Source organism: Gopherus evgoodei, chromosome 5 (assembly GCF_007399415.2).
Source record: "Gopherus evgoodei ecotype Sinaloan lineage chromosome 5, rGopEvg1_v1.p, whole genome shotgun sequence".
Lineage (NCBI taxonomy): Eukaryota > Metazoa > Chordata > Testudines > Testudinidae > Gopherus > Gopherus evgoodei.
In genome coordinates, this window is record NC_044326.1 from 101,991,180 (window position 1) to 102,016,884 (window position 25,705).

General features: G+C 42.2%; 1 protein-coding gene across 1 annotated transcript in view; it reads right to left on the reverse strand.

Moving 5' to 3' along the window:
• Positions 1-25,705, reverse strand: part of SPATA5 (spermatogenesis associated 5) — a 317,949-nt gene that overhangs the window by 193,320 nt on the left and 98,924 nt on the right. Inside the window, 1 exon segment of the mRNA XM_030564244.1 lies at positions 23,700-23,826. Within this exon segment, the coding sequence (XP_030420104.1) occupies positions 23,700-23,826 (127 nt within the window).

The following is a 25,705-nucleotide window of genomic DNA, read 5'->3' on the forward strand; positions in this document are numbered from 1 at the left end:
ACTGTGAAAGGAGCATGTCCTCTGATGTCAATGTTTCCTAGTGGAGTGTCAGGTCTACACACAAAGTGTGTTGCGAATTGGGCTTCTTTGCCCCAGAAATGGATGGGGTATCTCAGAGAAGTGAGAAAAATGGGTAACAGTAGGGGGAAATTTTGAATGAAAGCAGTATCTGTATTTCCTCCCACCCTTCAGGGAGTGGCAATCAACACAGAAGATGCATAGAAGCTTAGGTACCTGAAAAAGAGAAGTACTTAAAACAAAAATTGGCATTTAAATCTTTAACACATTTAAATTACATGTGTGAAAATACAGTACATTGTTCTAAAAAAATGAAAGCTTTGTGCAACCCACACAGAGTACTACGTGCCTTCATAAAGTAAATTAAATGGTCATATAATCAGTGCAGTAACATGTTTCAGGGTGTATGCTTGCCAATTACGCAACCTTGTGTGTTGACTGATGAACACACACCCTGGCGTGTGTTCTTGCTTACATATGCCACATGCTCACTTATTAAGTCATGGAATAAGACTTGTCTTGCAGACTGGCTAATGTTGTCTCTTCTTGATCTATGGCTTCTGCAGAAAACATTCACTAAAAAAACAACTCCTGAAATAAAGTTGAGCTATTTGTGATTTAATTCTCCTCCTTCAAAAAAGTCTCCATTTTCTTTATCATTATCAGGTGTGAGCATCTCCATTTGCTTTATCATTATAATTTATCTTCTTTGTGTTTCATTCAGCATTTTCAACATATTCTGCTATCTACTAGCAAAGAAATCAAGTACAATAAAAGTTTTCTTCCAGATTCCTCCTTTTCAGTACTAGCTGGAAAGCAAGTATTGCAACTATAGTTTATTGTACAAAACTTGCTTGATTCACTGCTACCTTTCGCCTCACTACCTTAACCCAGCAAAGAATTCTGTAGCACCTTATAGACTAACAGACGTTTTGGAGCATGAGCTTTCGTGGGTGGTGTGAAAACATCTCCAAAACGTCTTGTTAGTCTATAAGGTGCTACAGGATTCTTTGCTGCTTTTACAGATCCAGACTAACACGGCTACCCTTGATACTTGATACCTTAACCCACTGGTTTATAGCAAGATGCAATAGATAGATAAATGAAACAAAAAACTTGGCAGGTAACACCTTTCTTCTATTCCAGTCTGTAGAGTACATAATACAAGGGGCCCTGATTCCTGACTCGGAATTCAAGGTGCTATTGTAATGCAAATCATAAATAATAAATAGCAATGCTATACATTCCTTTATTAGCCAAACGTGCTCTGAAGCCCTCTAGACAACATTGAGTATTAGATGAGGTTGATAATATGATGCCTGATTTAACTTCTAGGAATTCTGTTTTTTATCTTTTTATGTATAAAAGATTTTTTTTTGTTCCTCTTTGAAATAATTGTGTTTATTTTGCCTAAACATTTACAAATTTTTAAAAGTTCTAGAGGAAAATGTAGAAACACACCAAAAAGAAACATGTTTCTGTGTCCACTGGGAACCAGCTTGTGAAAGTCTCCAGCTTCTCCTACAGCTGTTCACAGATCTTAATTTCATGCAGATACCAATATCTAGACTTGTAGCTCATCTATCCTGGCCATGACTGATGCTCAGACATGGTGTGACCATTGTCATGCTTATTGCTCTGCTCCTTTTATTTTTCTGTATCAAAGTGCAACAGTGAAAAACAATCCGAACTGTAAAAGTTCATTTAAACTATATGTTGCCTTCTCTAGTATTGTTGGGCCAACTGCTTGTCTCAGTCTGCTTCTAGACAGTAGCATGTCCTGGCAGGGCTTATGTAGGGAGACGAATACATATAAGAGTTTTCTATAATACTGTATCTTGTCACATAATGTAGACTTTGTGTCTTGTCTATTTTCTCTATAAAATATCAATCCTTCTAAATTCTTAACAATGGAGAGTTGATGTAATTAATAAGCCAAAACTGCATTTCTAATATTGACATTGAAAATTTGGCTCTGTAATAGAACATATCTTCAACAGTTAGTTCAGAGAATCACCCAGTTGCTCAAAAAAAAAAAGATCAATAGCAAGCCAGATTTTTTGCTTTATTTTTCACTACTGTGAAATAACATAGGGATAACTTTGTTCAGCAATGAACACAGACTGCAGTTTTACCTTAGCACGGCAGTACAGCATCTAAAAACTCTTATGCAACTGACCACTGACACACTCTGGAAGCCTATTCTAGCTGAGAAGTTTGGTATCTAATTATTTTAACTGAATACTGCTTTATAAACAAGAAAGCACATACACAATTACAATACTGTTGATTTCAGTTTATGATAAAAATCAAGAAATTAAATATCCTTCAAATTCATCTCTTCTCCACCCACCTCAAACCAAAACAATTCCAAGTTTTCAGTTATAGGTATCACTAACTTTCTCAAATTCAGTCTATGCTCAGTTCAGAATCTACTCTAAGTCAAAGTGTTGCACTAGTGAATATAGAAACATCTACTAACTGCATAGTTGCATCAGAACACCAGTCAGCCTTTTTGGGTAAAACGGAACAAAAAATAGCAACAATTTAGCTCTACTTATAACTATACTTTCTAGGCAGATACTTTCTCTCCCCTTCTGAAATATCACGGGACGGCTCTTGTAGGAATCTCAACAGCACAGCGATTAGCAAAGGACAGTTACCTGTTCCGTAACTGGTGTTCTTCGAGATGTGTTGCTCAGGTGTATTCCATAGTAGGTGTGCGCTCATCACATGCACCGGTGTCGGAAGTTTTCCCTTAGCAGTACTCGTACTGGGGGAGCACCGCTGCAACCCCTGGAATGGTGCCTCTATATCATGCTATAAGGGGAGCCACATGCTCCCCTCACCCCGGTTCCTTCTTGCCGGACAACTCTGACAGAGGGGAAGGAGGGCGGGATGTGGAATACACCTGAGCTACATATCTCGAAGAACGCCAGTTACAAAACAGGTAACTGCCCTTTCTTCTTTGAGCGATTGCTCATGTGTATTCCACAGTAGCTGACTCCAAGCTATATCTGATGGAAGTGGGTAGGAGTTTAAGGGTTTCTGGGATGCAGTACCGCCTACCAAACCCAGTGCCATCCCTCTCTTGGGAGATGATCACAAATGCAAAGAAAATGTGTGGACAGAGGACCATGTGGCAGCCCTAAAGATGTCCTGGATCGAGAGTGGGTTACACAGGCAGCCGACGAGGCCTGAGCTCTCACTGAGTGCGCCCTGACGATCGGTGGTGGGGGAACTCTCGCCAGGTCATAGCACATGAGTATGCACGAGGTGATCCAACGGGAAAGGCACTGGTGGAAATTGGTTGACCTCTCATACGCTCAGCCGCTACAATGAACAGCTGTAAGGATTTCCAGAACAGCTGGTCCAGTCCAGGTAGAAGGCCAGTTCCTTACGCCACATCGAGGTGTGAAGCGCATTTGGGGTCTTTCTCTCTTTTCGGGGGGGGCATTAGAGGATGGGGCTTAGGATGGAGCACCGAGAGGAAAATGTCCTGTTTCATATGAAAGGTGGAGACCATCTTCGGGAGGAATGAGAGGTGTGGGCAAAGCTGGACCTTATCCGTGTGGAAGACTGTATAGGGGTTCCGAGCTCAAAGCCCTGAGCTCTGAGACAGGTCAGGCTGACGTGATAGCTACAAGGAATGCTACCTTCCATGAAGGTGAGACCAGGAACACATGGCCAAGGATTCAAAGGGAGATCCCGTGAGATGGGATAACACTAGGTTTAGGTCCCATTGCAGAGTGGGGGACCTAGCATACGGGAATGAATGGTCCAGGCCTCTTAGAAAGTGGAAGGTCATAGTGTGAGAAAAGATCGATTGGCCCTGCACCGGCGGGTCGAAGGCCAATATGGCCACCAAATGCACCCTGACAGAGGCGGGAGCTAGTCCTTGGATCCTAAGGGACAGGAGGTAATCAAGGATAATCTGGAGTGGTGCGGATGATGGCGAGGTTCCCCCCGCTGCGCCACCCACCTAGAGAATCTGGACCACTTTACCAGGTATGTCTGCCGTGTGGACGACTTTCTACTTTCCAGCAGGACTCGTTTGACGTCCTCTGAACACCTCCCCTCCTCCTCATCTAACCACTGAGCAACCACGCTATCAGGTGGAGCACGGCTAGGTTGGGATGGAGGAGGCAGCCTTCTTCTTGGGAGAGGAGGTCTGGGCAAAGCAGTACCCTCTGTGGGGGGGGCCACTAAGAGGTGCAGGAGGATCTCGTACCAGTGTTGTCGGGCCCAGTCCAGGTCTATGAGAATAACACACGTCCTGTCTGTTTTTACTTTTTGCAGGACCTTGCCGATCAGGTGAAAGGCTGGGAAGGCATAGAAAAGTTGGCCTGACCACTGCGGGAGGGAGATATCCAAGATCACCCCCTTCCCGACTCCTTCCCTGAAGCAGAACTGGAGACAGCACCAGTTCTGGTCAGTTGCAACAAGGTCGACCCGGGGAACTCCCCATTCTTGGAAGAGCTGGTGAGTGATCTCTGAGTGGAGTGACCACTTGTACGGGTGGGAGAAAACCCTGCTGAGGCAATCGGCTCGCACATTGCAGACGCCGGGTAAGTGAAAGGCTCACAGGGAGATATTGTGGGCTATACAGAATTCCCATAGGCTCAGAGCTTCCAGGCATAAGGCTGAGGAATAAGTCCCACCTTGCCTGTTAATGTAGTACATCACAGCAGTGTTGTCCATAAGGACTCTGACCACCTTCCCGCGAAGATGCATGCTGAAAGCTACGCATGCCAACCGTATTGCCCTGAGCTCTCTGGCATTTATACGGAGGGACAAGTCCGAGGCCGGCCATCTCCCTTGGATATGAATGTTCCCTATATGAGCTCCCCACCTCAGATCCGAGGTATCTGACACCACGTCTAATGATGGGGAGGCTTCCCAAAAAGGGACTCCTTGCAGCATGTTGCACGGGAGGGACCACCATTGTAGGGAGGAAACTACCTGGGGCAGTACCGTGATAACTTTGTCCAGTCCATCTCGGGCCTGGGAGTACTGGGAGGCTAGCCAGGGCTGGAGGGGCCTCATTCTGAGCCTAGCATGGCGGACCACGTGTGTGCATGCCACCATGTGCCCGAGGATCTGAAGGCACGCTCTTGCCATTTTCAAGGGGAAGGCCATGACTAAGGCAATGAGGCCTTTGAGGGTCTCGAACCTGCCCTGACGGAAAGAGGGTGTGGCCCTTAAGGAGTCCAGCAGCACTCCAATGAATTCTATGCGCTGAACTGGGACTAACACAGATTTGTTCTTGTTCACCACTAGGCTGAGATCTGTGCATGTGGACAGCAGCAGTTCCATATGGGCCTGCATCTGGGACCGAGAGCTGCCCTTGAGAAGCCAATCGTCCAGGTATGGAAAGATCTGCACCCTTTTCCGCCGGAGGTAGGCCACTACCACTGCCATGCGCTTGGTGAAAACCCTGGGTGCTGTGGATAGACCAAAAGGGAGGAGCGTGAACTGGTAGTGATCCAACCCCACCAGGAACCTGAGGAAGCGCCTGTGCCCCTCGAATATAGGGATATGGAAATACGCGTCCTGAAGGTCCAGGGCTGCGTACCAATCCCCCGGGGCCAGGGAGGGAATGATAGAGGCCAGAAACACCATGCGGAACTTGGAGCAGACCACAAACTGATTGAGATCTCATAGGTCCAGGATGGGCCTGAGCCCCCCTTTTGCCTTTGGGATCAGGAAGTACCGGGAGTAGAGGTCTCTGCCCTGGAAGTCTACTGGTACTCTTTCCACCGGCCCCAAGTGAAGCAGACATGCCACCTCCTGCCCTAGGAGGCGGGCATGCTCCGGGTCCCCGGGGCTCACTAGGGACGGGAGTGGTAAGGTGAGGGTGAAGTGAACTGCAACATGTAGCCCTTGGAAATGCTGTTGAGGACCATTGGTCTGACATTATATGGGACCACTCCATTTGGAAGGAAGACAATTGGTTGCAGAACACAAACTTTATTAATCGGGGGGTCTCCCTGGCAACAGGCCTGGTGCCCAGGTTGCAGGGGGGACTGACGTTGAGATCAACGCCTCTGGTCTCTCAGCCTCTTGGATGGGGGCTCATATCTGCCCTGTGCAGGTGGAGCCGAAGTTTGCAGCCTGGGCTTGTCCTTAACCGGTGGGACATAGAGGCCCAAGGTTTGTAGGGTGGTATGGGAATCCTTCATCCCATGCAGACGGACATCGGTTTAGTCCACAAACGGTGCTTTCCCGTCAAAGGGTAGGTCCTGCATAAGGGACTGGGCCTCCGCTGACAGCCCTGAAAGGAGGAGCCAAGACGCCCTGCACATGGAAATAGTGGAAGCCATCGAGCAGGCTGCTGTATCGGCAGCATCCAACGCCACCTGGAGGGTTGCTTTTGCCGCTGTTGCCACTTCCTCTACCAGAGCTTTGAAGACACTTTTGTCCAGCTCAGGGAGGAGAGGTTCAAACTTCGGCAGGGACCCCCATAAGTTAAAGTTATACCGGCTCAGTAGGGCCTGATGATTGGCCACCCTGAGCTGGAAGCTTGCTGAAGAATAAACTTTCCTGCCAAAAGTATCCAGTCTCCTGGCATCTTTATCCTCGGGGGTGGGCATGGGCTGGCCGTGTCATTCTCAGTGGTTTACCAATTCCATCACCAGAGAATTAGGTGTCAGGTGAGAATAGAAATACTCATGGTCCTTAGCCGGCACAGAGTACTTCCTCTCCACCTTTTTGGAAATGTGGCAAATTCCTGCTTCCTTGGTCTCCAAGGTCATGGAAATGTTAGCTACTTCCTGGTGAGAGGCAGGGCTACATGGCCCAGTGCAGAGGACGACAGCACATTGAAAAGGGAGTCAGTCGGGCCCTCCATCTCCTCAGTCTGAAGCTGGAGGTTGGATGCCACCCTCTTAAGCAGGTCCTGATGTGCCCTGAAGTCCTCCTGTGGAATGGGTGGCAGTTCCGTGATGGCATCATCCGGTGCCGGAGAGGGGAAAGGTGCAGAGTGGAGAGGCTCAGGCAGTACGGGGGAGGGGGGGAGGAAAGGGAGGGGCGGTCCCCAGGTCACAGTCCGGGCGCAGGGACGCCAACTTGGGACCTTTTGACTTGACCCTCTGCCGGGAAGGGGACGCTGAAGGCGCCTGGGACGCTCCGGCCACCAAGCGGGTTCTCGTCTGGGCGGACATCTGCAGCCACAGTGCCCCTTGCCAATGAAAGATTGAGGGGCCTGATCATGACATCTGAGCCAGCGGAGCTGCACGACCTGGTTATGGACCTGAGGGGATCGAGGGCTGCCTGGCTCGGGCCCACCTTACCTCTCTCCTTTTCTTGGCGCCATTGCGAGACGGAAGTCTTCCCTTGCTTCTTGGGAGGAAAGCGGTGCCGGCCAGTGGAGGGGACTTCGCTACGCACTGAAGACGCGGTACCGGGTCCGCTCAGCGTGCCGGGGTAGGGGCCAGCGTCGATTCCATCAGGAGAGAGCGAAGCCTGATGTCCCTCTCCTCATTAGTCCATGGCTTGAATGAACTGCAGATCTTGCAGTGCTCACTCATGTGAGTTTCGCCCATGCAGCAGAGACACTCAGCGTGCGGATCACGTCTGGGCACAGAACGGCAACAGGAGTCACATGACTTGAAGGCTGGAGCATGGGGCATGCCCCAAGCCCAGACTATTTGAAAAACTACTAAAAGTAACTGTACTACTAAGGTCAACTACAGAAGCTGCAGCAAGGCTGGAGCAAAATGTTCTGACTACCTTCACCGGCAGCAAGAAGGAACCGCGGATGGAGGGAGCACGCGGCTCCCCGTTTAGCGTGATATAGAGGCGCCACTCCTGGGGTCGCAGCGGTGCTCCCCCAGTACGGGTACTGCTAAGGGAAAAACTTCTGACACCAATGCATGTGGCCAGTACGCACACCTACCGTGGAATACACACGAGCAATCACTCGAAGAAAGATCAGTTTCCTCTTGATGTTTGCCAAAGGAGGCAGCAGTGGTGGCAGCAATATGAGTGTTCACCATCATCTTCCCGCAGAACCTATTCCAATCCTAGAATATTCCAATCCTCATTCCCTTCTCTCCTTCATTTAGTACAGGAATACCTTGTTTGGTTTACTCTGTTTGAATTTCAGAGGGTGGGGATTGCTACAATATGTTTTTACAACACATTAACTTTTCACCCTGAACACTGTGGTGGGGTTTGGATTGCGGGCTTCATAATAAGCATAGAAGTATTAATGCTTCAAAACTCAGGCAACTTATCACCTGGAGAAATTCAAGGGCCTTCATTAGTTATGAAGGAGGTCATACGTTTTAGCTGAATGTACTTGCCTCAGAGTCACGCTGATTGGAGAAACTGCCTTTGTTTCTCTTAGCAATGTCATGTATGGCACTACACCTGCTACCAGATTTCATTAAAGGAAGGATTTTATTTCTTTGTAGGTCTGCATAAGTCAGCAAAAGTTGTAGCCTGCTGGAGAGCTAACACAGTGTTCCAGCAGGAAGCTCCCCTATTTGTTTGCTTTCCATACTCTATTTAAACACCATTATCCAACTCTTTGGGAAAAAGTTAAGTAGTGATGCATGAAAGTTCTATTCATTTCAAATCACTTTGCCAACGAAAATCTTCAACACCGCTCTTTAAAAAATGTCAGTTATACATTAAAATGTGGATATCAGTGGAAAAATTGCACATATATCTTATCTGAATTACTGGTTGGTAGAGGCAGAAGAAATTCAATTTTAGGTTTACATTATTTAGAAATACAATGCAAGCAAACATTTTAAATATTTAGCAAAAGAGAGATACTCATCAGTGCCAAGAAATAGTACAACTGATGGTCACACACTAGTCATAGAACCATGCACATTAACAATGAGTTAAGAGAACATTCTAGAGCACTTTAGAGGTACAAACAACTCATAAGAAAGGAAAGAATTTTTGTTAAACCAAAATCCAGTATAATAAACACTTTCCCACAGGTATAATAAATATCCTGGGGTACATTTTCATAATTTAAGCCTTAATTTACCATGGAGGAAACAAACTGTAACTGTAAAACAGTAATTCAGTGTAAATCAGTTTGTCCAATTAAATAAGAATGTGTCTTAGAGTATGCCTATACTATCCACCGTATCGGCAGGTACTGTTTGATGTACTGGGGATCAATTTATTACGTCTTGTCTGGACGCGATAAATTGACCCGCTAATCAACACCCGTACTCCACCTTGGCAGGAGGAGTAAGCGCAGTTGATGGGGGTACCGCAGCAGTCGACTCGTTGCTGTGATGGCCAGGTAAGTCAAACTAAGATACTTCGACTTCAGCTATGCAAATAGCATAGCTGAAGTTGCGTGTCTTAGTTTGACACCCCTCCCCAGTGTAGACGAGTCCTTAGACATAACCCAGATAAGGAATATCAATCTGGACTCTTCACAAAGGAAGAAGAGCTGCTGACTATTTTTCAGCCTCTCCATTTTTTGGGCTGAAGCATCCATTGGACTTTTGAACAGTTACCTTCCAGTTCACCTTGCACGCTTATTAATCTGTGCTTTTGACAGTCTTCTGATGGTTACCTATTCGAAAATTTACCTAACAACCCAGATTCTCTGCAATTCTCTGAGTTGTACAGTTATCCAGAGCAAACCCATAAATTCACCTCTATCAGCTTTTGTTACCGAATTACAGCATCAGATTCTGTTCTCACATCAGTGTAAATAAATATGTAGGCGCTCCAAGGAATTCAGTGGAACATCTCTTGATTTGCATTTGTCATGGGGCACTGTCATCTTGTTCTATCTGAAAGTCTTTATATAGTACATTAATAAAGGTCTAAACCTGGGGCTCCTGCTTACAATTATAGTTGCTGCCCTACAAAACTTATGTAAATGATACTTTACAAATAATGGCTTCATGTCCTCTTTACGTTTCCCTTTTCTCTTTACTCAACAAATCAGATTTCCTGTACTTCACTACATGTTAATTTTCTTTAAAAAAAAACATTAAGACCTTGAAGAAGAATCTGCTCTCTTGAACACACACTAATGATATTGATAAGATATCTATATTGATAGATCTCACACACACATAAATATCTTGTAAACAAAGTATTTCTACTTCTGTCTCATCCATAAACAATTGACATCCGTATGCGAGGCTTTTATCACGGGCTAAGTAAATAAATGTTAGGCCAGAGATTCTTCATTGTGAAAAATGAACTAATGGAAAATTGTTTTGGTTTTCTTTATCAAGATTTTGTAAACTACAAAGGCACTACAATCAACTAAGACACAAAATCACTAGTTAACTTTCAGGAAAAAGCTGATTTGTTAAAAGTTAATCTTGCTGAAAGAACTATCATGTCATCTAGACCCTATAGCTTTTCACAACTGTTATTAGTGAAGGAAACAGGATCTTTCTTTCACATCACTGACAAGGAAATACTGGATTTTTGTTTAGGTTGGAGGATTTTATAAACAAATATTAAAATCAGTGCCTTATATTGTGTTAATATGTAGGGAAACCTTATATGAATTCATCACTGCCCTCCCACCCCCATAAGTCATCATCTTTGTAACTGGAAATCTGTTATAACTATTATTAAAATATTCACTCTGGGGGGGCACTGAAACAATTCAGGACATTCTGTTTCACTGTGAGTTCCAAGTTTATTTTAAGTGCTGTATTGCAGGCACGGCTGGAAACACTGCCTATTAAGTTTGTCCAACACTGACACTTCCCCTAAAAAAGACCCTTTCCAGTGGCTTATAACTTTGCCAAATTTTAATCTTTTTGGGCTCAAGTTTTTCATGTCAGACTTCTTCCTCAGGCTAAATATTTCTGGAAATTCTAAGCCAAAATGCTTCAGCCATTTCCAAGAATAAGGCTAAGGAAAATACATTGTTTTTGTCCAGGCTAAAGAACTGCAGAGAGCTTTTCTTTGAAAAGCTCTCATGTTCCCATGCTTTGGAGAAGGGACTTGAAACTTGGAAGAGCCAAGGGTGGCATTTGTATCAGGGATGTGTCTTTTTTGCACACAGGCATTTCCTAACTTTCCTAACTTTGCTCCTAAAAAATCATTTCCTAACTTTTGAGAGCTTGATTTTGCAAACTTGATAATATTCTTTTAATGTAGTTTTTTTTGTTTGCAAATATAAACTTAGTGTATATTTTGCATCCACAAAAAGGGAAGCTGGGCAAAAGTCCAACTGAAAACTGAGCCCTAAGTGCGTTTGTGGCTATAACGCACCTACCACAATTTGCAGCTACTGTATCCTTCTTTGTATGTCTTCTCTGAACTACCAGGCCTGTGATAACATTTGTTTCAACTTCATTTTCCAATAAATACTTAAAAAAACAAGTCTCTCTGGAACATAACTCTTGCTCAACTCGTTATCTCTAGTCAATGAAGCTTATCAGATAAAAAGACTTATGCCATCTAATAGACAGATTGTGAAACAATCCTGGCTGAAGTTGAATCTTTCTGCCATAAAACTCACATCCCAGATTAAATGTGACCAAGGCTCTGACCATTCACACAGCATTCTACCATACAAACTGATCCATGGCACCCGCTGATATGGTTTTCTGGAAAAAAACTGTTCATCTGAACTCTTACCCTAAAAGAAAGGTACCATAATGATGATGAAGTGAGAGGGAGAGGGGAGGAGGAGAAAGCTAAAGTATATATATATCCTAGTGTTTAGTTGCCAAGTTATTAAAAGTATAAAACTGCATTATTATATATCCATGCAGGAAAAATGGTTGTAGTTGCTTACCATTAACTTTGTAGGTATGTTAAACTCAGTTCAAGAAACGTAAGTTACTTGAAATAAAGCTTTTCTATTGCCACTATAATCACAATGAAAATAAGCTAACCCCTCCCAGTATGCACATTTACAGCATTACGAAACTCCTTAAAAAATAACACTCTCAATAAATCCACAGTTAACTCTAGTTTACACCAAGAGCACCTCACTTCAAGGAACATGGTTCATTTCAGTCTCTAAGTTACTTGTGTTCCACACGAATTTGGTGTCCCCTTTAATTTTATTGTTGGAAAAACCATTTACATCATAAATCACTGAACTGAGGGTTGCAGAAAGAATTATTTACATTGAAGGAATTAATCCCACAGCATTTTAAATTTCCTGAATGAATAATTATTTTGGGTCTTTGTCACACATTATGCCCTTCACTTGGCAGGATGAAATGTATGTCTGAGAGAAAATTTCCTCCTTTGCACTTTTCCTGATGAAATAAATATGTTTGGTACCTACTCCTAGAAAGGATTTGATCACTTCAAATTAGCTCTCCACCATGTATTGTGCAAAAGATTATGAAAGCATTAGCAATGCTAAAATACATGACTGCTTCAATGTAAGGAATGTTATCTGTTATAAAGAATAAGAGCATGCATATTTACTTTTCTATTCTCTATGAATTCAAACTATATCTGTATGTATATTTTACATGCATTGTCTGGATGCATGTTTTCACAGACAAAATAAAGCCAATTTATCCTAGAGTTATATTATCTCTCTTAAAGAGGAAAATATGCGCCCAACAAGTTTTACCTCCACCCTCTCTTTCAGGTAACTAATAAATCTTAAGTGAAAAAGTCACCATGCTCTTCAACTGTCACCAGTGAGGTTTGGGGAGGGTATATTTTAGCAGCCTTAAGGCTGATTTACTGCTCAGCTCTCCATACTCTGACAATCAAATAATCGAAACAAAAATCACTTTTGCACACCTGGAATATTTATTAGCCATACTTGTACGAAAAACAAAGTTTTCCACTGGTAACACTTAAATACTTCAGTTAATCTCACACACAATTCTAGTTTAAATAAAATATCACACGTTCCTGTGGAAACCAAATGTCACTGCAATCGCACAGTCTTATGTGGGTTAGTGGACTCTGCATGGGCTGAGGAGGCCATCTGGCCAATCCCACTGTAGAACTGTAGCTTAATTGTGTAAACAGTAAACAGCATGTACGTGCTCCCATGAGTAGATGGGATGAACCAATATTTCCTCAAATTGACATTCATTTCAAGTTTGGCAGACCATTTTTCTGAAACAACTTTAAATCCTTCTCTTGCTTCAGTTTTAATTCTACAGAAAATCTTCACACGCTCTAACACCTAAATAACTCAACCGTCCATTAACTATGGCAATGTAACACCTCTTAAGAAATAGCACTTCTCAGAGCATAGTGCTGCTCATGGTGGCTGAGAATGTCACGTACAACAAGACTGACTAAACTAATACCACAGAAAGCAAACGGGAATAGAGAGAAGAGAAAGGAACTTGTGAGTGTACCAAGATTTGAAACAAATAAGTTCTTAATATTTGATACTCTTTTCCACAGCATGTATTTTGATGTCTCTCCCGAGAGCTTCAATTTCTTAAAATTTATTATATGCTGCAGAACAATCTTATCTTCAAAAGAAATTTTATATCTTCAGTTATTTCAAAGAACCATGCTGCACCTGGGCAAAATGACGTAAGCATTCATTGCTGTCTGATTGAAAGAGTGACCTACAAAATGTATTTAATCCTGACATTTCAGAATAAGTTAAATGTCCCCAAATAGCAAAAAAGCATTAAACAATTTTTTAAAAAATAGTTAATTTGAGGGGGTGGGAGTGTATAGTCCTTGTGTTTAGACTCACTGGTTTCCATTCTGAATCGCATCCCAGCATACCATATGCTAGTGACATAACAACCCCTATGAAGCCCCGTGAAAACTGGTGTCAGCTGTTCAGTATCAGTTGGTCTAAAGGGTTTGCAAACTTAAAACAAACAAACAAACAAACAATTTCATTCCCCAGAAAGTTGAAAATAAGGCAAGTACACATACTGGACTGCTTCAGTAAGCTAACAGGACTAAACCTAGGATATAAACATATTTCACTTTACTACCACTTTTCATTCAAATATCTGAAAACACTCTGCAACCATTAAGCCTTGCAACACTGCTTCCCTCTAAAAGTAACCATTCCTGTCACACCAGTTGGCAGAGGCAGCCTATATATTCTCAAAAAAGTTAACAAGACGATTGGTTGACATCCATGCCAAACTTCGGACTCATTTTACAATTTAAAAAAACTGCGTGAAGGAATGGGCATATTTATGCAATCCAGGGTCCTAAGCATACCACAAAATATGGTCCCTTGTGACAGTGACAGGAGGTCCGTTTCCCTCTCAGAGAGGCAAGGGCGACAGCTAGGGTGGCCACTGATGCGTACCCGGAATTTCAGACATTCTGGTACTTCTGGGAATGGCATAAGCCTGCCCCTTCCTGCACGACACCAACACTCCCAGATTGCATGCGAGGTCACGCCACATGGAAGATGCCATTTAGAAGAGCATACCACCCCGCCCCTGCTGGCATGACCTCACACGCACTGTGCATGCAAGGCCATGGTCCACAAAGAATGCCATTTTGAAGAGCACACAGTCTCGTCCCCACCAGCATGACATCACAAGCACAGTTCATGAGGTCATACCAGCAGGGGCTGAGTAGCACACTCTTCAGCATGGCATCCTCATGCATACCAGACAAGACCACATCCAGTTTTATACCTGTACCGGACAGGGCACTAACTGCACAAAAGCAGGACCATCCTGCTTCAAACCACATGAATGGCCGGCCTCGCAACAGCAGCTTCCCTACTCTTCTCAGTTTCAGAAACTATTGGGTTGAGCTCCCTTAGTTGAGCCTGGGCCTTGTCAGTTCAGCCCTCAGGCATGTTAATGAGCCCAACTGGACTGCAGCAGAATTGCCTGATAGGCCAACCTGCACAAATGGCTGAAAAGAGCCAACAGGTCTACATTTAGGCTTGGCAACAGCTTGTTGACTGTTCAATGCTTAGATCTGGCAGCTGCGATCACCCCTGTGCCTCCCTCGTTCCCATCCTGCCACAGTCTGCTCCTGCCCTGTTCTAGCCCACACCAGCTCTGCTCCCCTTGGCTAGCTTCTGACTCTGGCTCTCACCTTTGGCTACGCTTACTGGCTCTAGTTCGGACCCCTGACTCTGACCCTTGGATTGATTCCTGCTTCCTGACTCTGGGGCCAGACTGTGTCTCTGATAACTAGGTCAGACTGCCAACTCCCAGAAGCAGCAGTAGGGACCCTACCCACACAGCAACAGCCATACAGGATTAACAGGGGGCAAATGGAATTCTATCTTACCTAAGTGAGGGAGAGAGTAAAAGCAGGGGGGACCACGCCTGCAATACTTATCTCAGTAGCCAGAGTGTATCTGCTTTAATGAGGGCTTGACGAGGCTACACCCATCTCCTTCTCTTCACACAGAATTCTCTTTCTGCAGAAAAGGACCTAGGGGTTACAGTGGATGAGAAGTTGCATATGAGTCAACGGTGTGCCCTTGTTGTCAAGAAGGCTAACAGCATTTTAGGCTGTATAAGTAGGAGTATTGCCAGCAGATCGAGGGACGTGATCATTCCCCTCTATTAGACATTGGTGAGGCCTCATCTGGAGTAGTATGTCCAGTTTTGTGCCCCACACTAAAAGAAGGATGTGGAAAAATTGGAAAGAGTCCAGCAGAGGGGCAACAAAAATGATTAGGGGGCTGGAGCACATGACTTATGAGGAGAGGCTGAGGGAACTGGGATTGTTTAGTCTGCAGAAGAGAAGAATGAGGAGCTCTAGATGGTTCTCAGTGGCACCTGATGACAGAACAAGGAATAAAGGTCTCAAGTTGCAGTGGGGGAGGTTTAGGTTGGATATTAGGAAAAGCTTTTTCACTAGGAACGTGGTGAAGCACTGGAACGGGTTACCTATGGTGGTGGTGGAATCTCCTTCCTTAGAGGTTTTTAAGGTCAGGCTTGACAAAGCCCTGGTTGGGATGATTTAGTTGGGAATTGGTCCTGCTTTAGCAGGGGGTTGGACTAGATGACCTCCTGAGGCCCCTTCCAACCCTGATATTCTATGATTCTAAGGTGCTGAGGGATTCCCAAGCAGTGAGTCTTATTACGGTTATATATAGGGCCCAATCAAATTCATGGCCATGAAAAACACATGAAATCAGACTGTGAAATATGGTCTTGTGTGTGCTTTTACCCTATACTATACAGATTTCATTGGGGAGACTAGTGTTTCTCAAATTGGGGGTCCTGACCCAAAAGGGAGTTGCAGGGGGTGGGGGGGTGTCACAAGGTTATTTTAGGGGGAGGGTCATAGTATTGTCATTCGTACTTCTTCGCTGCATTCCAAGCTGGGGGGCCTGAGAGCAGTGGCTTTTGACCAGGTGCCCAGCTCTGAAGGCAGCACAGAAGTAAAGGTGGCAATACTATACCGTGCCACCTTTACTTGTGCACTGCTGACTTTAGAGTTGGCGGCTGATACTGGTGGCCTCAGACTGACGGCCCAGCTTTGCAGGCAGCAGCACACATACCATGCCATCCTTACTTCTGCGCTGCTGCTGTCGGCAGCTCTGCCCTCAGAGCTGGGCTCCTGGCCAACAACCAACACTCTCTGGCCGCCCAGCTCTGAAGGCAGCACCGCCACCAACAGCAGTGCAGAAGTAAGCAAAGCAGTACCACACGCCCTCCCCACCCCCCGACCCCTTGCAGCCCCCCACAACTCCTTTTTGGGTCAGGACCTCTAGTTAGAATACCCTGAAATTTCATATTTAAATAGCTGAAGTCATGAAATTTATGATTTTTAAAATCCTTTGACCATGAAATTGACCAAAATGGAATTTGGTAGGGTCCTAGTCATGTAAAATGAAGGCAGCAGCTCTCAGTTATTTTTCAGGCTCACAGTAGGCCTCGCTGCATCAGTTACACTTGGTTCATGTTTCCAAGGTTTTCATCGTGATCATGAAGACGAGAAGCTTATCTTTAGAAAATAAAAAGTAAGTTTACATTCTGATACAGCCATATCACTGTAAGCATTGGGGCCCTGAGCACTAAGCTATAGTGCCGAGCCTTTCATCCAACCCTGTGTGTAAGGGCATTGTTAGGCAGAATCTTTAGATTCCCCCAGAATCCTACAGAAGTCAAGTATAACTTCATAGTTTCAACCTTAGCAGTCGGTTTACATTATGTCTTCAAGGCTGTCTCTGTAAAGAATAGGACTAAAAGATTTATTTTTATTTTAAATGAAACCTGAAGTTCTCCTTTATGATTCTGTCCCCATCAAATTAGGGGTGCCGCGTGTAGAATACACAAAGTACAAAGCCCAGCTCAGCTTTTCTTTGTACCCAAGGCAACTGTAATCCTATCATGTTGAAGCCATTACATAAACGAGACATTTGTGTGTGATCAAGATGAAGAGTACAGGGCAGGCCCTAAAGTCACCAATAGGCAAATACACAAATAAATGAGTATACTGTGATAGGAATTGTAATTTATGCCAGCAAATCTGACTGGTAAACATGCTTACAGTATCACCTGCTTTAATAACACACATTTCCAGACAATAACTAATAAATATGCAAGATTCTTTATTTCCTTTAACTCATAAAACTGCAAACCTAAATATCTGAATTTCTTCCATAAGCCTCAAGAAAGGCAGAACTTTGAAGTTTCTAAAGAGGAAAGATTATTTTCTTTTGCCACAGGCCAGAAATTAAAATTTCTTTACTGATTCTGCCAAACCGCCATATAATGTACTTTTTATTTTCATCAAAATAAACCACTTTGAATTAGAGCTGTCCCATAGCTACTGAGTGATCAACATTTTGAGGGTCAGACCAACTTTGTAAACCATTCTATGAACCCTCTGACCAAAAAGGACCCTCCAAAACCACACAAGATCAAACAGGATTGTGGGGAAAGAGTTTTATTCCATTTCGTCACTGTTGGCAGTTTTTGGGGACAACACATGCTGCAGTTTTATTTTATTCACATGATCAAAACAGTGGGTTGCATACACATGTTGTTTTTTAACTAAATGAGATAAATTCAACCATGGGTGGTAAAGCTACTCCAAAGAATAATTTGGTCCCAATGTTTTCAGTAAAAAAGTTTTTAGGGCTAAATAAAAATACAAAAAGGAGGAAAATGTTCCTCTGTACTGGCATATTTAGAGCATATTCATGAGCAGCATGCAAGAAATCTTATATTTGAACCTATATTCTTCCAGGTTGTTTACAGTTTTAAAAAAAGCATATATAAACTCCCAGTTCTTTGGCATTCATTGCATTATTTGTGCAGCATTACAATTTCAGTTTTATACTGCTCTAAAGCATAAGAACATAAGAATGGCCATACTGGGTCAGACCACAGGTCCACCTAGCCCAGTATCCTGTCTTTCAACAGTGGCCAATGCCAGGTGCCCCAGAAGGAATGAATAGAATCATCAAGTGATCCATACCATCGTCCATTCCCAGCTTCTCAACACTGATGAAATCCAGTTCATCATCAATCACATCATCTCATTAATCTTCATTTGTCCCATCACATCCTGTCATTCTTATGCAAACGACACACTTGAGGATGCAACTTTTCTGCACTCCATGATAAGGGAGAGTAAGGCTGTTAAAAGCCCCAGGGTACCATCCCAGAACACAGACCATCCCTTCATTCAACGCCTTGTGTTTTACAGCAAATCTAATGTGTTTGACATTCAAATTTGACCCAGCAGGAGGTAAAACTATTTGATTTCTCAGCTACACACATCTCACTTCCTGTGCTGAAACACTCACTGAACTCCCTAGGGATCTAACAATGTCTTGCTTCAGCATTCCCTTGCTAATGGGGATTGACATACAGCTCAAGAGGAAGAAGATATTTGCATGGGGCATGTGACAAAAATAGCAATCCACCCTTCTCATCTAAGAGTTAAGATCTACACTAAAACCCTGGGTATGCTGAGACTCCATGATACAGAAGCAAGTTGGTTTAGATTAGCGAATACCAAAGAGGAAAAACACATAGGTTACCTTCCAAGGAAATCTGGTAGAGAGCACACTGGAAAGAATGTGCACACTCAATTACAAGTCTGTTTAAAACATTTAATTTTAGGTAGAATAAGAGTACACAAGGTCCTAAAATGTTTTAGGCCCCAAAAATTATTCCCTGAGCCTGGAAGTCAGCATGAATTAAAATCATTTCCCATACTTGTACATCTGTCTCATCAGTTCTATTCCTACAGCTGTTCCCCAGACACCACAGATGGTGAAAACTAAACTTATCTGTTGCACAACAGGAAGGATTTTATTATTATTATTTACTCATAACAGTGTTTTGTTTCAGCAGCACCTTCAATAAATGCTCTGAACATCTTGTTCCCATCACATGTGTGAATGTAGGAAGAGCAATTTTTATTAGACGGGAAAAAATACAGGAACAATAGAAGTACGTAAAATAAGACATTTTCTCTGAGGAAAGTAGCAACCACCTCAGAACAACCTTAGCATCATGTGAGAAGTGAATAAGAAATAAAGTTGGTTAAAATGTCTCACACAGTCTTAAATGTGGTGGTGAGGTTATTGGCAATAGTGCTTAGGTACCATGGTGATAGTCCAAGAAATTATTATAATTAATAGATGTATGTCACAAGTACTAACCATATTTACAGTTAAATGGATGGCTAAAAATATGTGCAAATAAGAGAGCCCAGATATCCATATTCACAATGACGGCAAAGCCTGCATTAGACTGAGGAAAAATACTCTTCTACTTACTTGCACTCTATATTCTCAAAAGTCTGTCTCAAACTATAGGAAAGAACCATAAACTGTATATTAATAGATAGAGAAGAAACTACATAATAGGAACATGCTGGATTTATGTTTACTCTTTTGGTAAGTTAATATATTTAGACACATCAAAAACACCTTCCAAACTTTACTCTCTTCACAAAGCTAAGAATAGAACCTCCAGTAAAACTGACAATATTCCTCAAACCCTGAAACAGCAAAGCAAAGAACAGATGTGCATTGTACTTGTGACTTTTTACAGTATATAAGGAACACACATTAAAATGAACATACAGTCATCATATGAATGCTTCAGAAAGGCATCTATTGATTGGAAATATGTGATTACACTATTGAATATTTAAAAACAAATTCATATTTTAAAGTTTTTAAAGGCATATATAGAAACTGACTAATCCTAATGTAAACCACAAATCCACATTGCAAGATTTTCCAGTTGTTACTTTAAGAACATCACTATTCTGGGCTTCAGTATAGTGTTCACACTCTCTCTTTTCCCTTCCAAAGAAGAGAAAGAGCAATCACCGTAAGCATCTGTAACTCCTGGGGTAGAGTAGTATAATGGTGCAACCTACTTGGCTTGTAGGCAGCATGATGTCACTGTGGGAATGCGTACACTAGAGCTGGAGGTGTAATTTCCAACTTGGGTAGGCATATCTGTGCTCTGATCCACCTAGTGCACTAAAATAGCTGTGTAACTGTGGCTGCATGGCTAACAGTTGTGCTTCCAGTATGCCTAGAATTTCAGATAGGATTGTACGTGAAGTAGCTAGCACATCTCATCGCCTGTGCGGCTGCAGCTACACTGCTACTTTGAGAGTGCTAGCTTGATCAGAGATAGTACGGGTATGTTTACTTTGCAGCTGGAACGTGCAATTTCCAGCTCCAGTGTACAAACACCTCCACACTGACTCACTGGTTTTCAAACCTCATTCCACTGCACTTGATTTCTCTCCCCGCCCACAGTCAGTGTAGACCAGCAAGTTTCTAATCTATATCTATCTATAAAACAGTCCTTTTAAGAGAGTTTCTTACCTAGGAAAATAAAATCATTTCAAAATATTTAAATTATCATTTTTTCTCCCTTGTCTTTCCTTTTGTCCAATCCAGTAATAATTAGTAAATAACAATGATACAGCTCTGTAAAAACAGCAATAAAAGGAGGTAAGAGAAGCATAATTTGTATTTAAAAAATAATGTAAGAAAAAAGTTAGTCTTATCCATTTCTCATAGATTTTAAATTTTGTAAGGCAGTCAGGGCACTTTTCTATTCAGAACAAACTATAACTTAATGGGCCTGTGTTCCCTCTTCATGATCTGTTGGCAAAATCAAGAGCTTCTAGGCATTTTCACTGGACAAGTGGTAACAGCAAATACACAAACTAGTGTTTTGAAGTTAAAGTAAGAACTTACTGAAGTAGCAGTCCAAATTACACAGGATAAAAGAAGAAAAGCTAATAGTTAACAGCAACCCTTGCATTTAAATTATATTAAGCTGAAAACCCTTTCCCTCACTAAGAGGAAAATCCTTGTCACCCAGTTCCAATCTCAGCTAAATGGGATCTGTATATGTGACTTTCATGGAGATAAGGGAATAGAATTCTTCCTCTCAACCACCAGAACATCTACAACGCTACTCCAGGGTTTCTACTACAGGTATTTACATAGTATTTTGTTCAGTGGAGCCATTTATTTTGCACTTTGCCAGAAATGGCAAAACTGAGGGAAGTCTGGGATCGTAAAGGGCTTCGTCACCTTCCATCCTTATTGCCTTTAGGTGAAATTTTGTTCAAGTTCAGTAAAGTTTCAACCTTTTGGCTAATTGCTAAATACATCTACATCTCCTTTCATTGGTTCCTGTCTTCAGCAGTATATCTCCTCCTCCCTCTGCTGGTTCCGCAGCAGCAGCTAACTAAAATAAACTATTCCCAAAGAAGTGGATGTACAAACAGATCCGTCCATGGACCAGCACTACATACTATGACATTAGAACAAAACCAAATTAAATTTAAAATCCTTCAGTCCACATGATAGAGGTCTGCTTTTGCAGCAGAGGTTGTAGCTGCAGAATGCTGTATTGCTAGTAACAGAAGTCCTGCGCAGTTATTAATATTACAGTTTGGTAGCTGCCTGTTGGGTTTGATAGCCAGCTGCTAGAGAAGGCTAATTTCAAGGATGAGTTTCGCTTACTGTCATTTAGTAGGTTTCAGAGTGGCAGCCGTGTTAGTCTATCAGCAAAAACAATGAGGCGTCCTTGTGGCACCTTAGAGACTCCTCGTTTTTGTCATTTAGTAGTTAGCATGTTTGTGTAGTACTGCCCTCTTCTGAATGGAATGTCTTGCTCAAGTGTGATTATGTTGCTCTAGAGCAGGGGTTCTCAACCTTTTTCATTCTGAGCTCCCCCCCACCCCCCGCCGCATACTATAAAAACTCCACAGCCCACTGGTGCCCAACTGATTTTCTGCTTCTAAAACCCAGGGCTGGTCTTAAGGACAAGCAGTGCAATTGCCTGTGGCCCCCAAAAAGCTAAGCTGCTCAGGCTTTGGCCTCAGCCCCCAGTGGCGGGGCTCAGAGGCCCGAGCTTCAGCTCCATGCAGCGGGGGCTTCAGCTTTCTGCCTGAGTCACAGTGAGTCTAACACTGCCCCTGCTTGGCAGCCTCCCTGAAACCTGTTTGAAGCCCCCCAGGGGGCCCCGGACCCCTGGTTGAGAACCACAATTCTATAGAATATCTGGTCAAAAATTGGGATTTCCATCCATGGGGAAATTTCAATATTTCAAAATTTGATATTTTCCCAAATTGGGACAAAACCTTGAATACTAGAATTTTTGGCTGAACAGATAGTCCAACCAGAGGGGAGACCATGGTGCATAATGGGAGTCCAGCCAATGAGTCTGGCGCATAGAGAGAAATGGGGGCATGAGGCCCCCAAAGTTTCAACTTCTAGGAAGCACTGTGGCAGTGCAGGTGACCACAAAATAACATCAAACTGACCCAAAAGGAAATGTTTCTCTTCAAACATTCAGATTTGTGAGATTCAACTCAGGTTGACCTGATGCCAAATGAAATATTTAGTTTAAATTTTCTCAACAGAAAATTAATATTTTTGGCAAGAATCAAAAAACTCCCACAGATAATTTCAATTAGAAATGACATTTTCAACTGAAATTTATTTGAGGGAAAATTCTTGACCTGCTCTACCCTAGTGGCTAACACACAAATTGTATAAAAAAGCTTTAACCGCCATCAGTTGAATGTCTCTTGGACACAAGTGATAGAGAGTTGTGTTTTTTGGAGCCAAAGTCAAGCAAGTGAAGACTTCCTTGAGTAAGGACCACCACTTAGAAATGCTTCTTAGAGGAAAGCAGTTCAAACTTAGTCCATTCCATTGTGTTTTACTCTGACAGGAGAACATGGCTGTGGACTGTTTTAAAGTGATTTGGGGGGGAGTTGTTTATGTTTTTGTTTTTTTGCACAGATTAAAGCTACAGATTTAAGTTTCTCAAAATGTAAAATGAGGTGTAATTATTATACAGCTATAATCAACTCAGTATCTAAAGAGAAATTGTAATGTTTTACACCTGGAACAGCTATGGCTGGAAATGAGCTGAATTAGCAGCACTGATTACTAAATATTTTCAAAGGAAATAACTAATGAAACCAGCAGTCCAGCAAACTCCTTCATAAACAAACACTATAAGAGCAAAATAGACACAAGTGGTTCTACAGAAATATTACAAACATCCTGTGAGCTTGATTTAAAAGATTTTTTTTTCAGAAACTGATACTTAAGGAAGTTCACAATATTTTTGTTTTCACTAAGCCTCATGTAACAAAAAAAGGAAATGCAGACATAATCCTTTCCTCCTCCTCTGTCTCTGTTTTCAAACTTCTTCCCTTAAACAGAAACTGGATTAGAGAATTAGGGAAAAACACTGAAAGAGAATCAAATTATTCCAGAAGCTGGTTTTCATAAGAGACTGTATATACCACAATGCAACTATTCTTACCTTGTCTATCATATCTGGTCGGTTTGTAGCTGCCAAAATTGTCACATCCTTTAACTGTTCTATCCCATCCATTTCTGTTAACAGCTGAGCCAAGACACGGTCTGCTACATTCCCAGCACCTGAAGAACTGATTAACAAAAATGCCACAGCATTAGTTTTCCCTTCCCAGATAATTACCAAATGAGAAAGGGTTTACGCTTCTGTAAAACCATCAAAACAAAAACAAAATAAAAAAAACACTTTTTCAACTTTATAGAATAGCTTTCTGATTTCTTCACTTTCATCTTCAGTAGTTGAGGGAAAAAATAACATAAATCATGTAAACTAGTTAAGGCTATATTCCAGAATTAGCTCTTCAAAAGATTTCTCAGTATTCATAAAAACATGTGGGCTTGTCACTTACTACCCTGCCATGGCGGACTGGACAAGGTTTTCACACAATATAAATAGTCTGGTGTAAATACTTCTAAGGTAGGAGCAGCTGGATTCACATGGCTTCCTAACTAAACAGACAATACCTCAGTTCCTACCACTACCTAGGTGATTACTTATGCCACCCTATGCAGTACAAAGTACAAGTACTTATGCATTTTGCAGTGTCCACTATATTTTCACTTCACTCTCCATCAAATGAGACCAATTTGAGCGCTAACCAGCTAACTCATAAAAACATTTCCTGCCTTTACAATTCATCCATCTGTTTCTCCAGGAGAAGAGAAGAGAAAAGAAGGAAAGAAAGATACAAGTGTCAAGTTTTGAAATCCCAAACACATTAAACCCCAAAACAGAGGCATAAAACATTTTATGCATTTGAAGAAGTTCGGGAACTGATTCTAGTCACATTAAAATCAATGCCAAAACACTTAAATACACATGAAAGAAATGTTAAGAAAAAAGTAATTTCGTATTTTCTTTACAGCTTCTAATTTTTTTAAGCTAACTACAATACACTTGGGTTAACTCATAGTACAATCAGCAAACTGCCTTCTGCCCAAATAAATGTATGTACATAGAAGAGAAAGATGTTGCATAATGCAAAATAAAGGAACAAACTGTATGCTTACTTAAATCCCACTTACAAAACCTTTCTGAAATGTTATGCTTTGGTCTGAAGACATCATCAATACTAGGTAAAATTATTAATTCAGCATGAAATATACTTTATTTCAAAAATGTTATAAGAACTAGGAGTATGTTGTTTTATCAAAAAATACTAAGACGTAAAAACTAGGAAACATTAGGGCCATATACATATTTTGTGTGTGTAAGTGTGAGTGAGAGAGAGAGAAGGAAGAAGCTTAATATCAAAGCCAACAGATCATCTTTGCATATAATGAAAATATAATACGAGAGATATAACAGGTAAACTAAACAAGTGCCAGTTCTCTCCTGAAAGAAAAGAAATCAGAATAAAGGTTTAGTTATTATTAAAATGTGTTTTTAAAAATCCCTAATATGTCTGAATGGAAGCAAAGCTGTGCCTACAAATTCACAGGCTTGGGACCAGACGCTGAACTCTTGATTTTTTGAGATGGGTGAGATTTTCTATTGAGCTAAGCCAAAATACTGGGTCTCCTGAAGCCAAAGACAAATCAGCAGCTTATTCCAAAAGCTCCCTCTGCTGAACAACTTCTGCAAGTAGAGTTGAGAAGTTTAAACAGGTCGGGGAGGAAAGGGCGGAGAGTAAAGCCAAACAGTGTTAAGACTAAAATTTTACTGACCCCAAATAACAGAATTTAAATCATAGAATTAAGGCCTGCTTCTTGCACAGGGTAAAACTCAGACTGTCATCAAACAGGATTTACCCACCAAAGATGTAAAAGACACAGTAAATCACCCAGGATCAGCCCCCTTGCCATAACAGGATTGCTCTCTACAGATAACTCACATTTCTTCATAACTTCATGCCACTTCATCTCCCTGTACTTAAAGGGACAGTTTCCAATATATTTTTTAAAATGTTATTCTCCATTATTTATATCTTCCTAGTGATGATGCTCATTTTA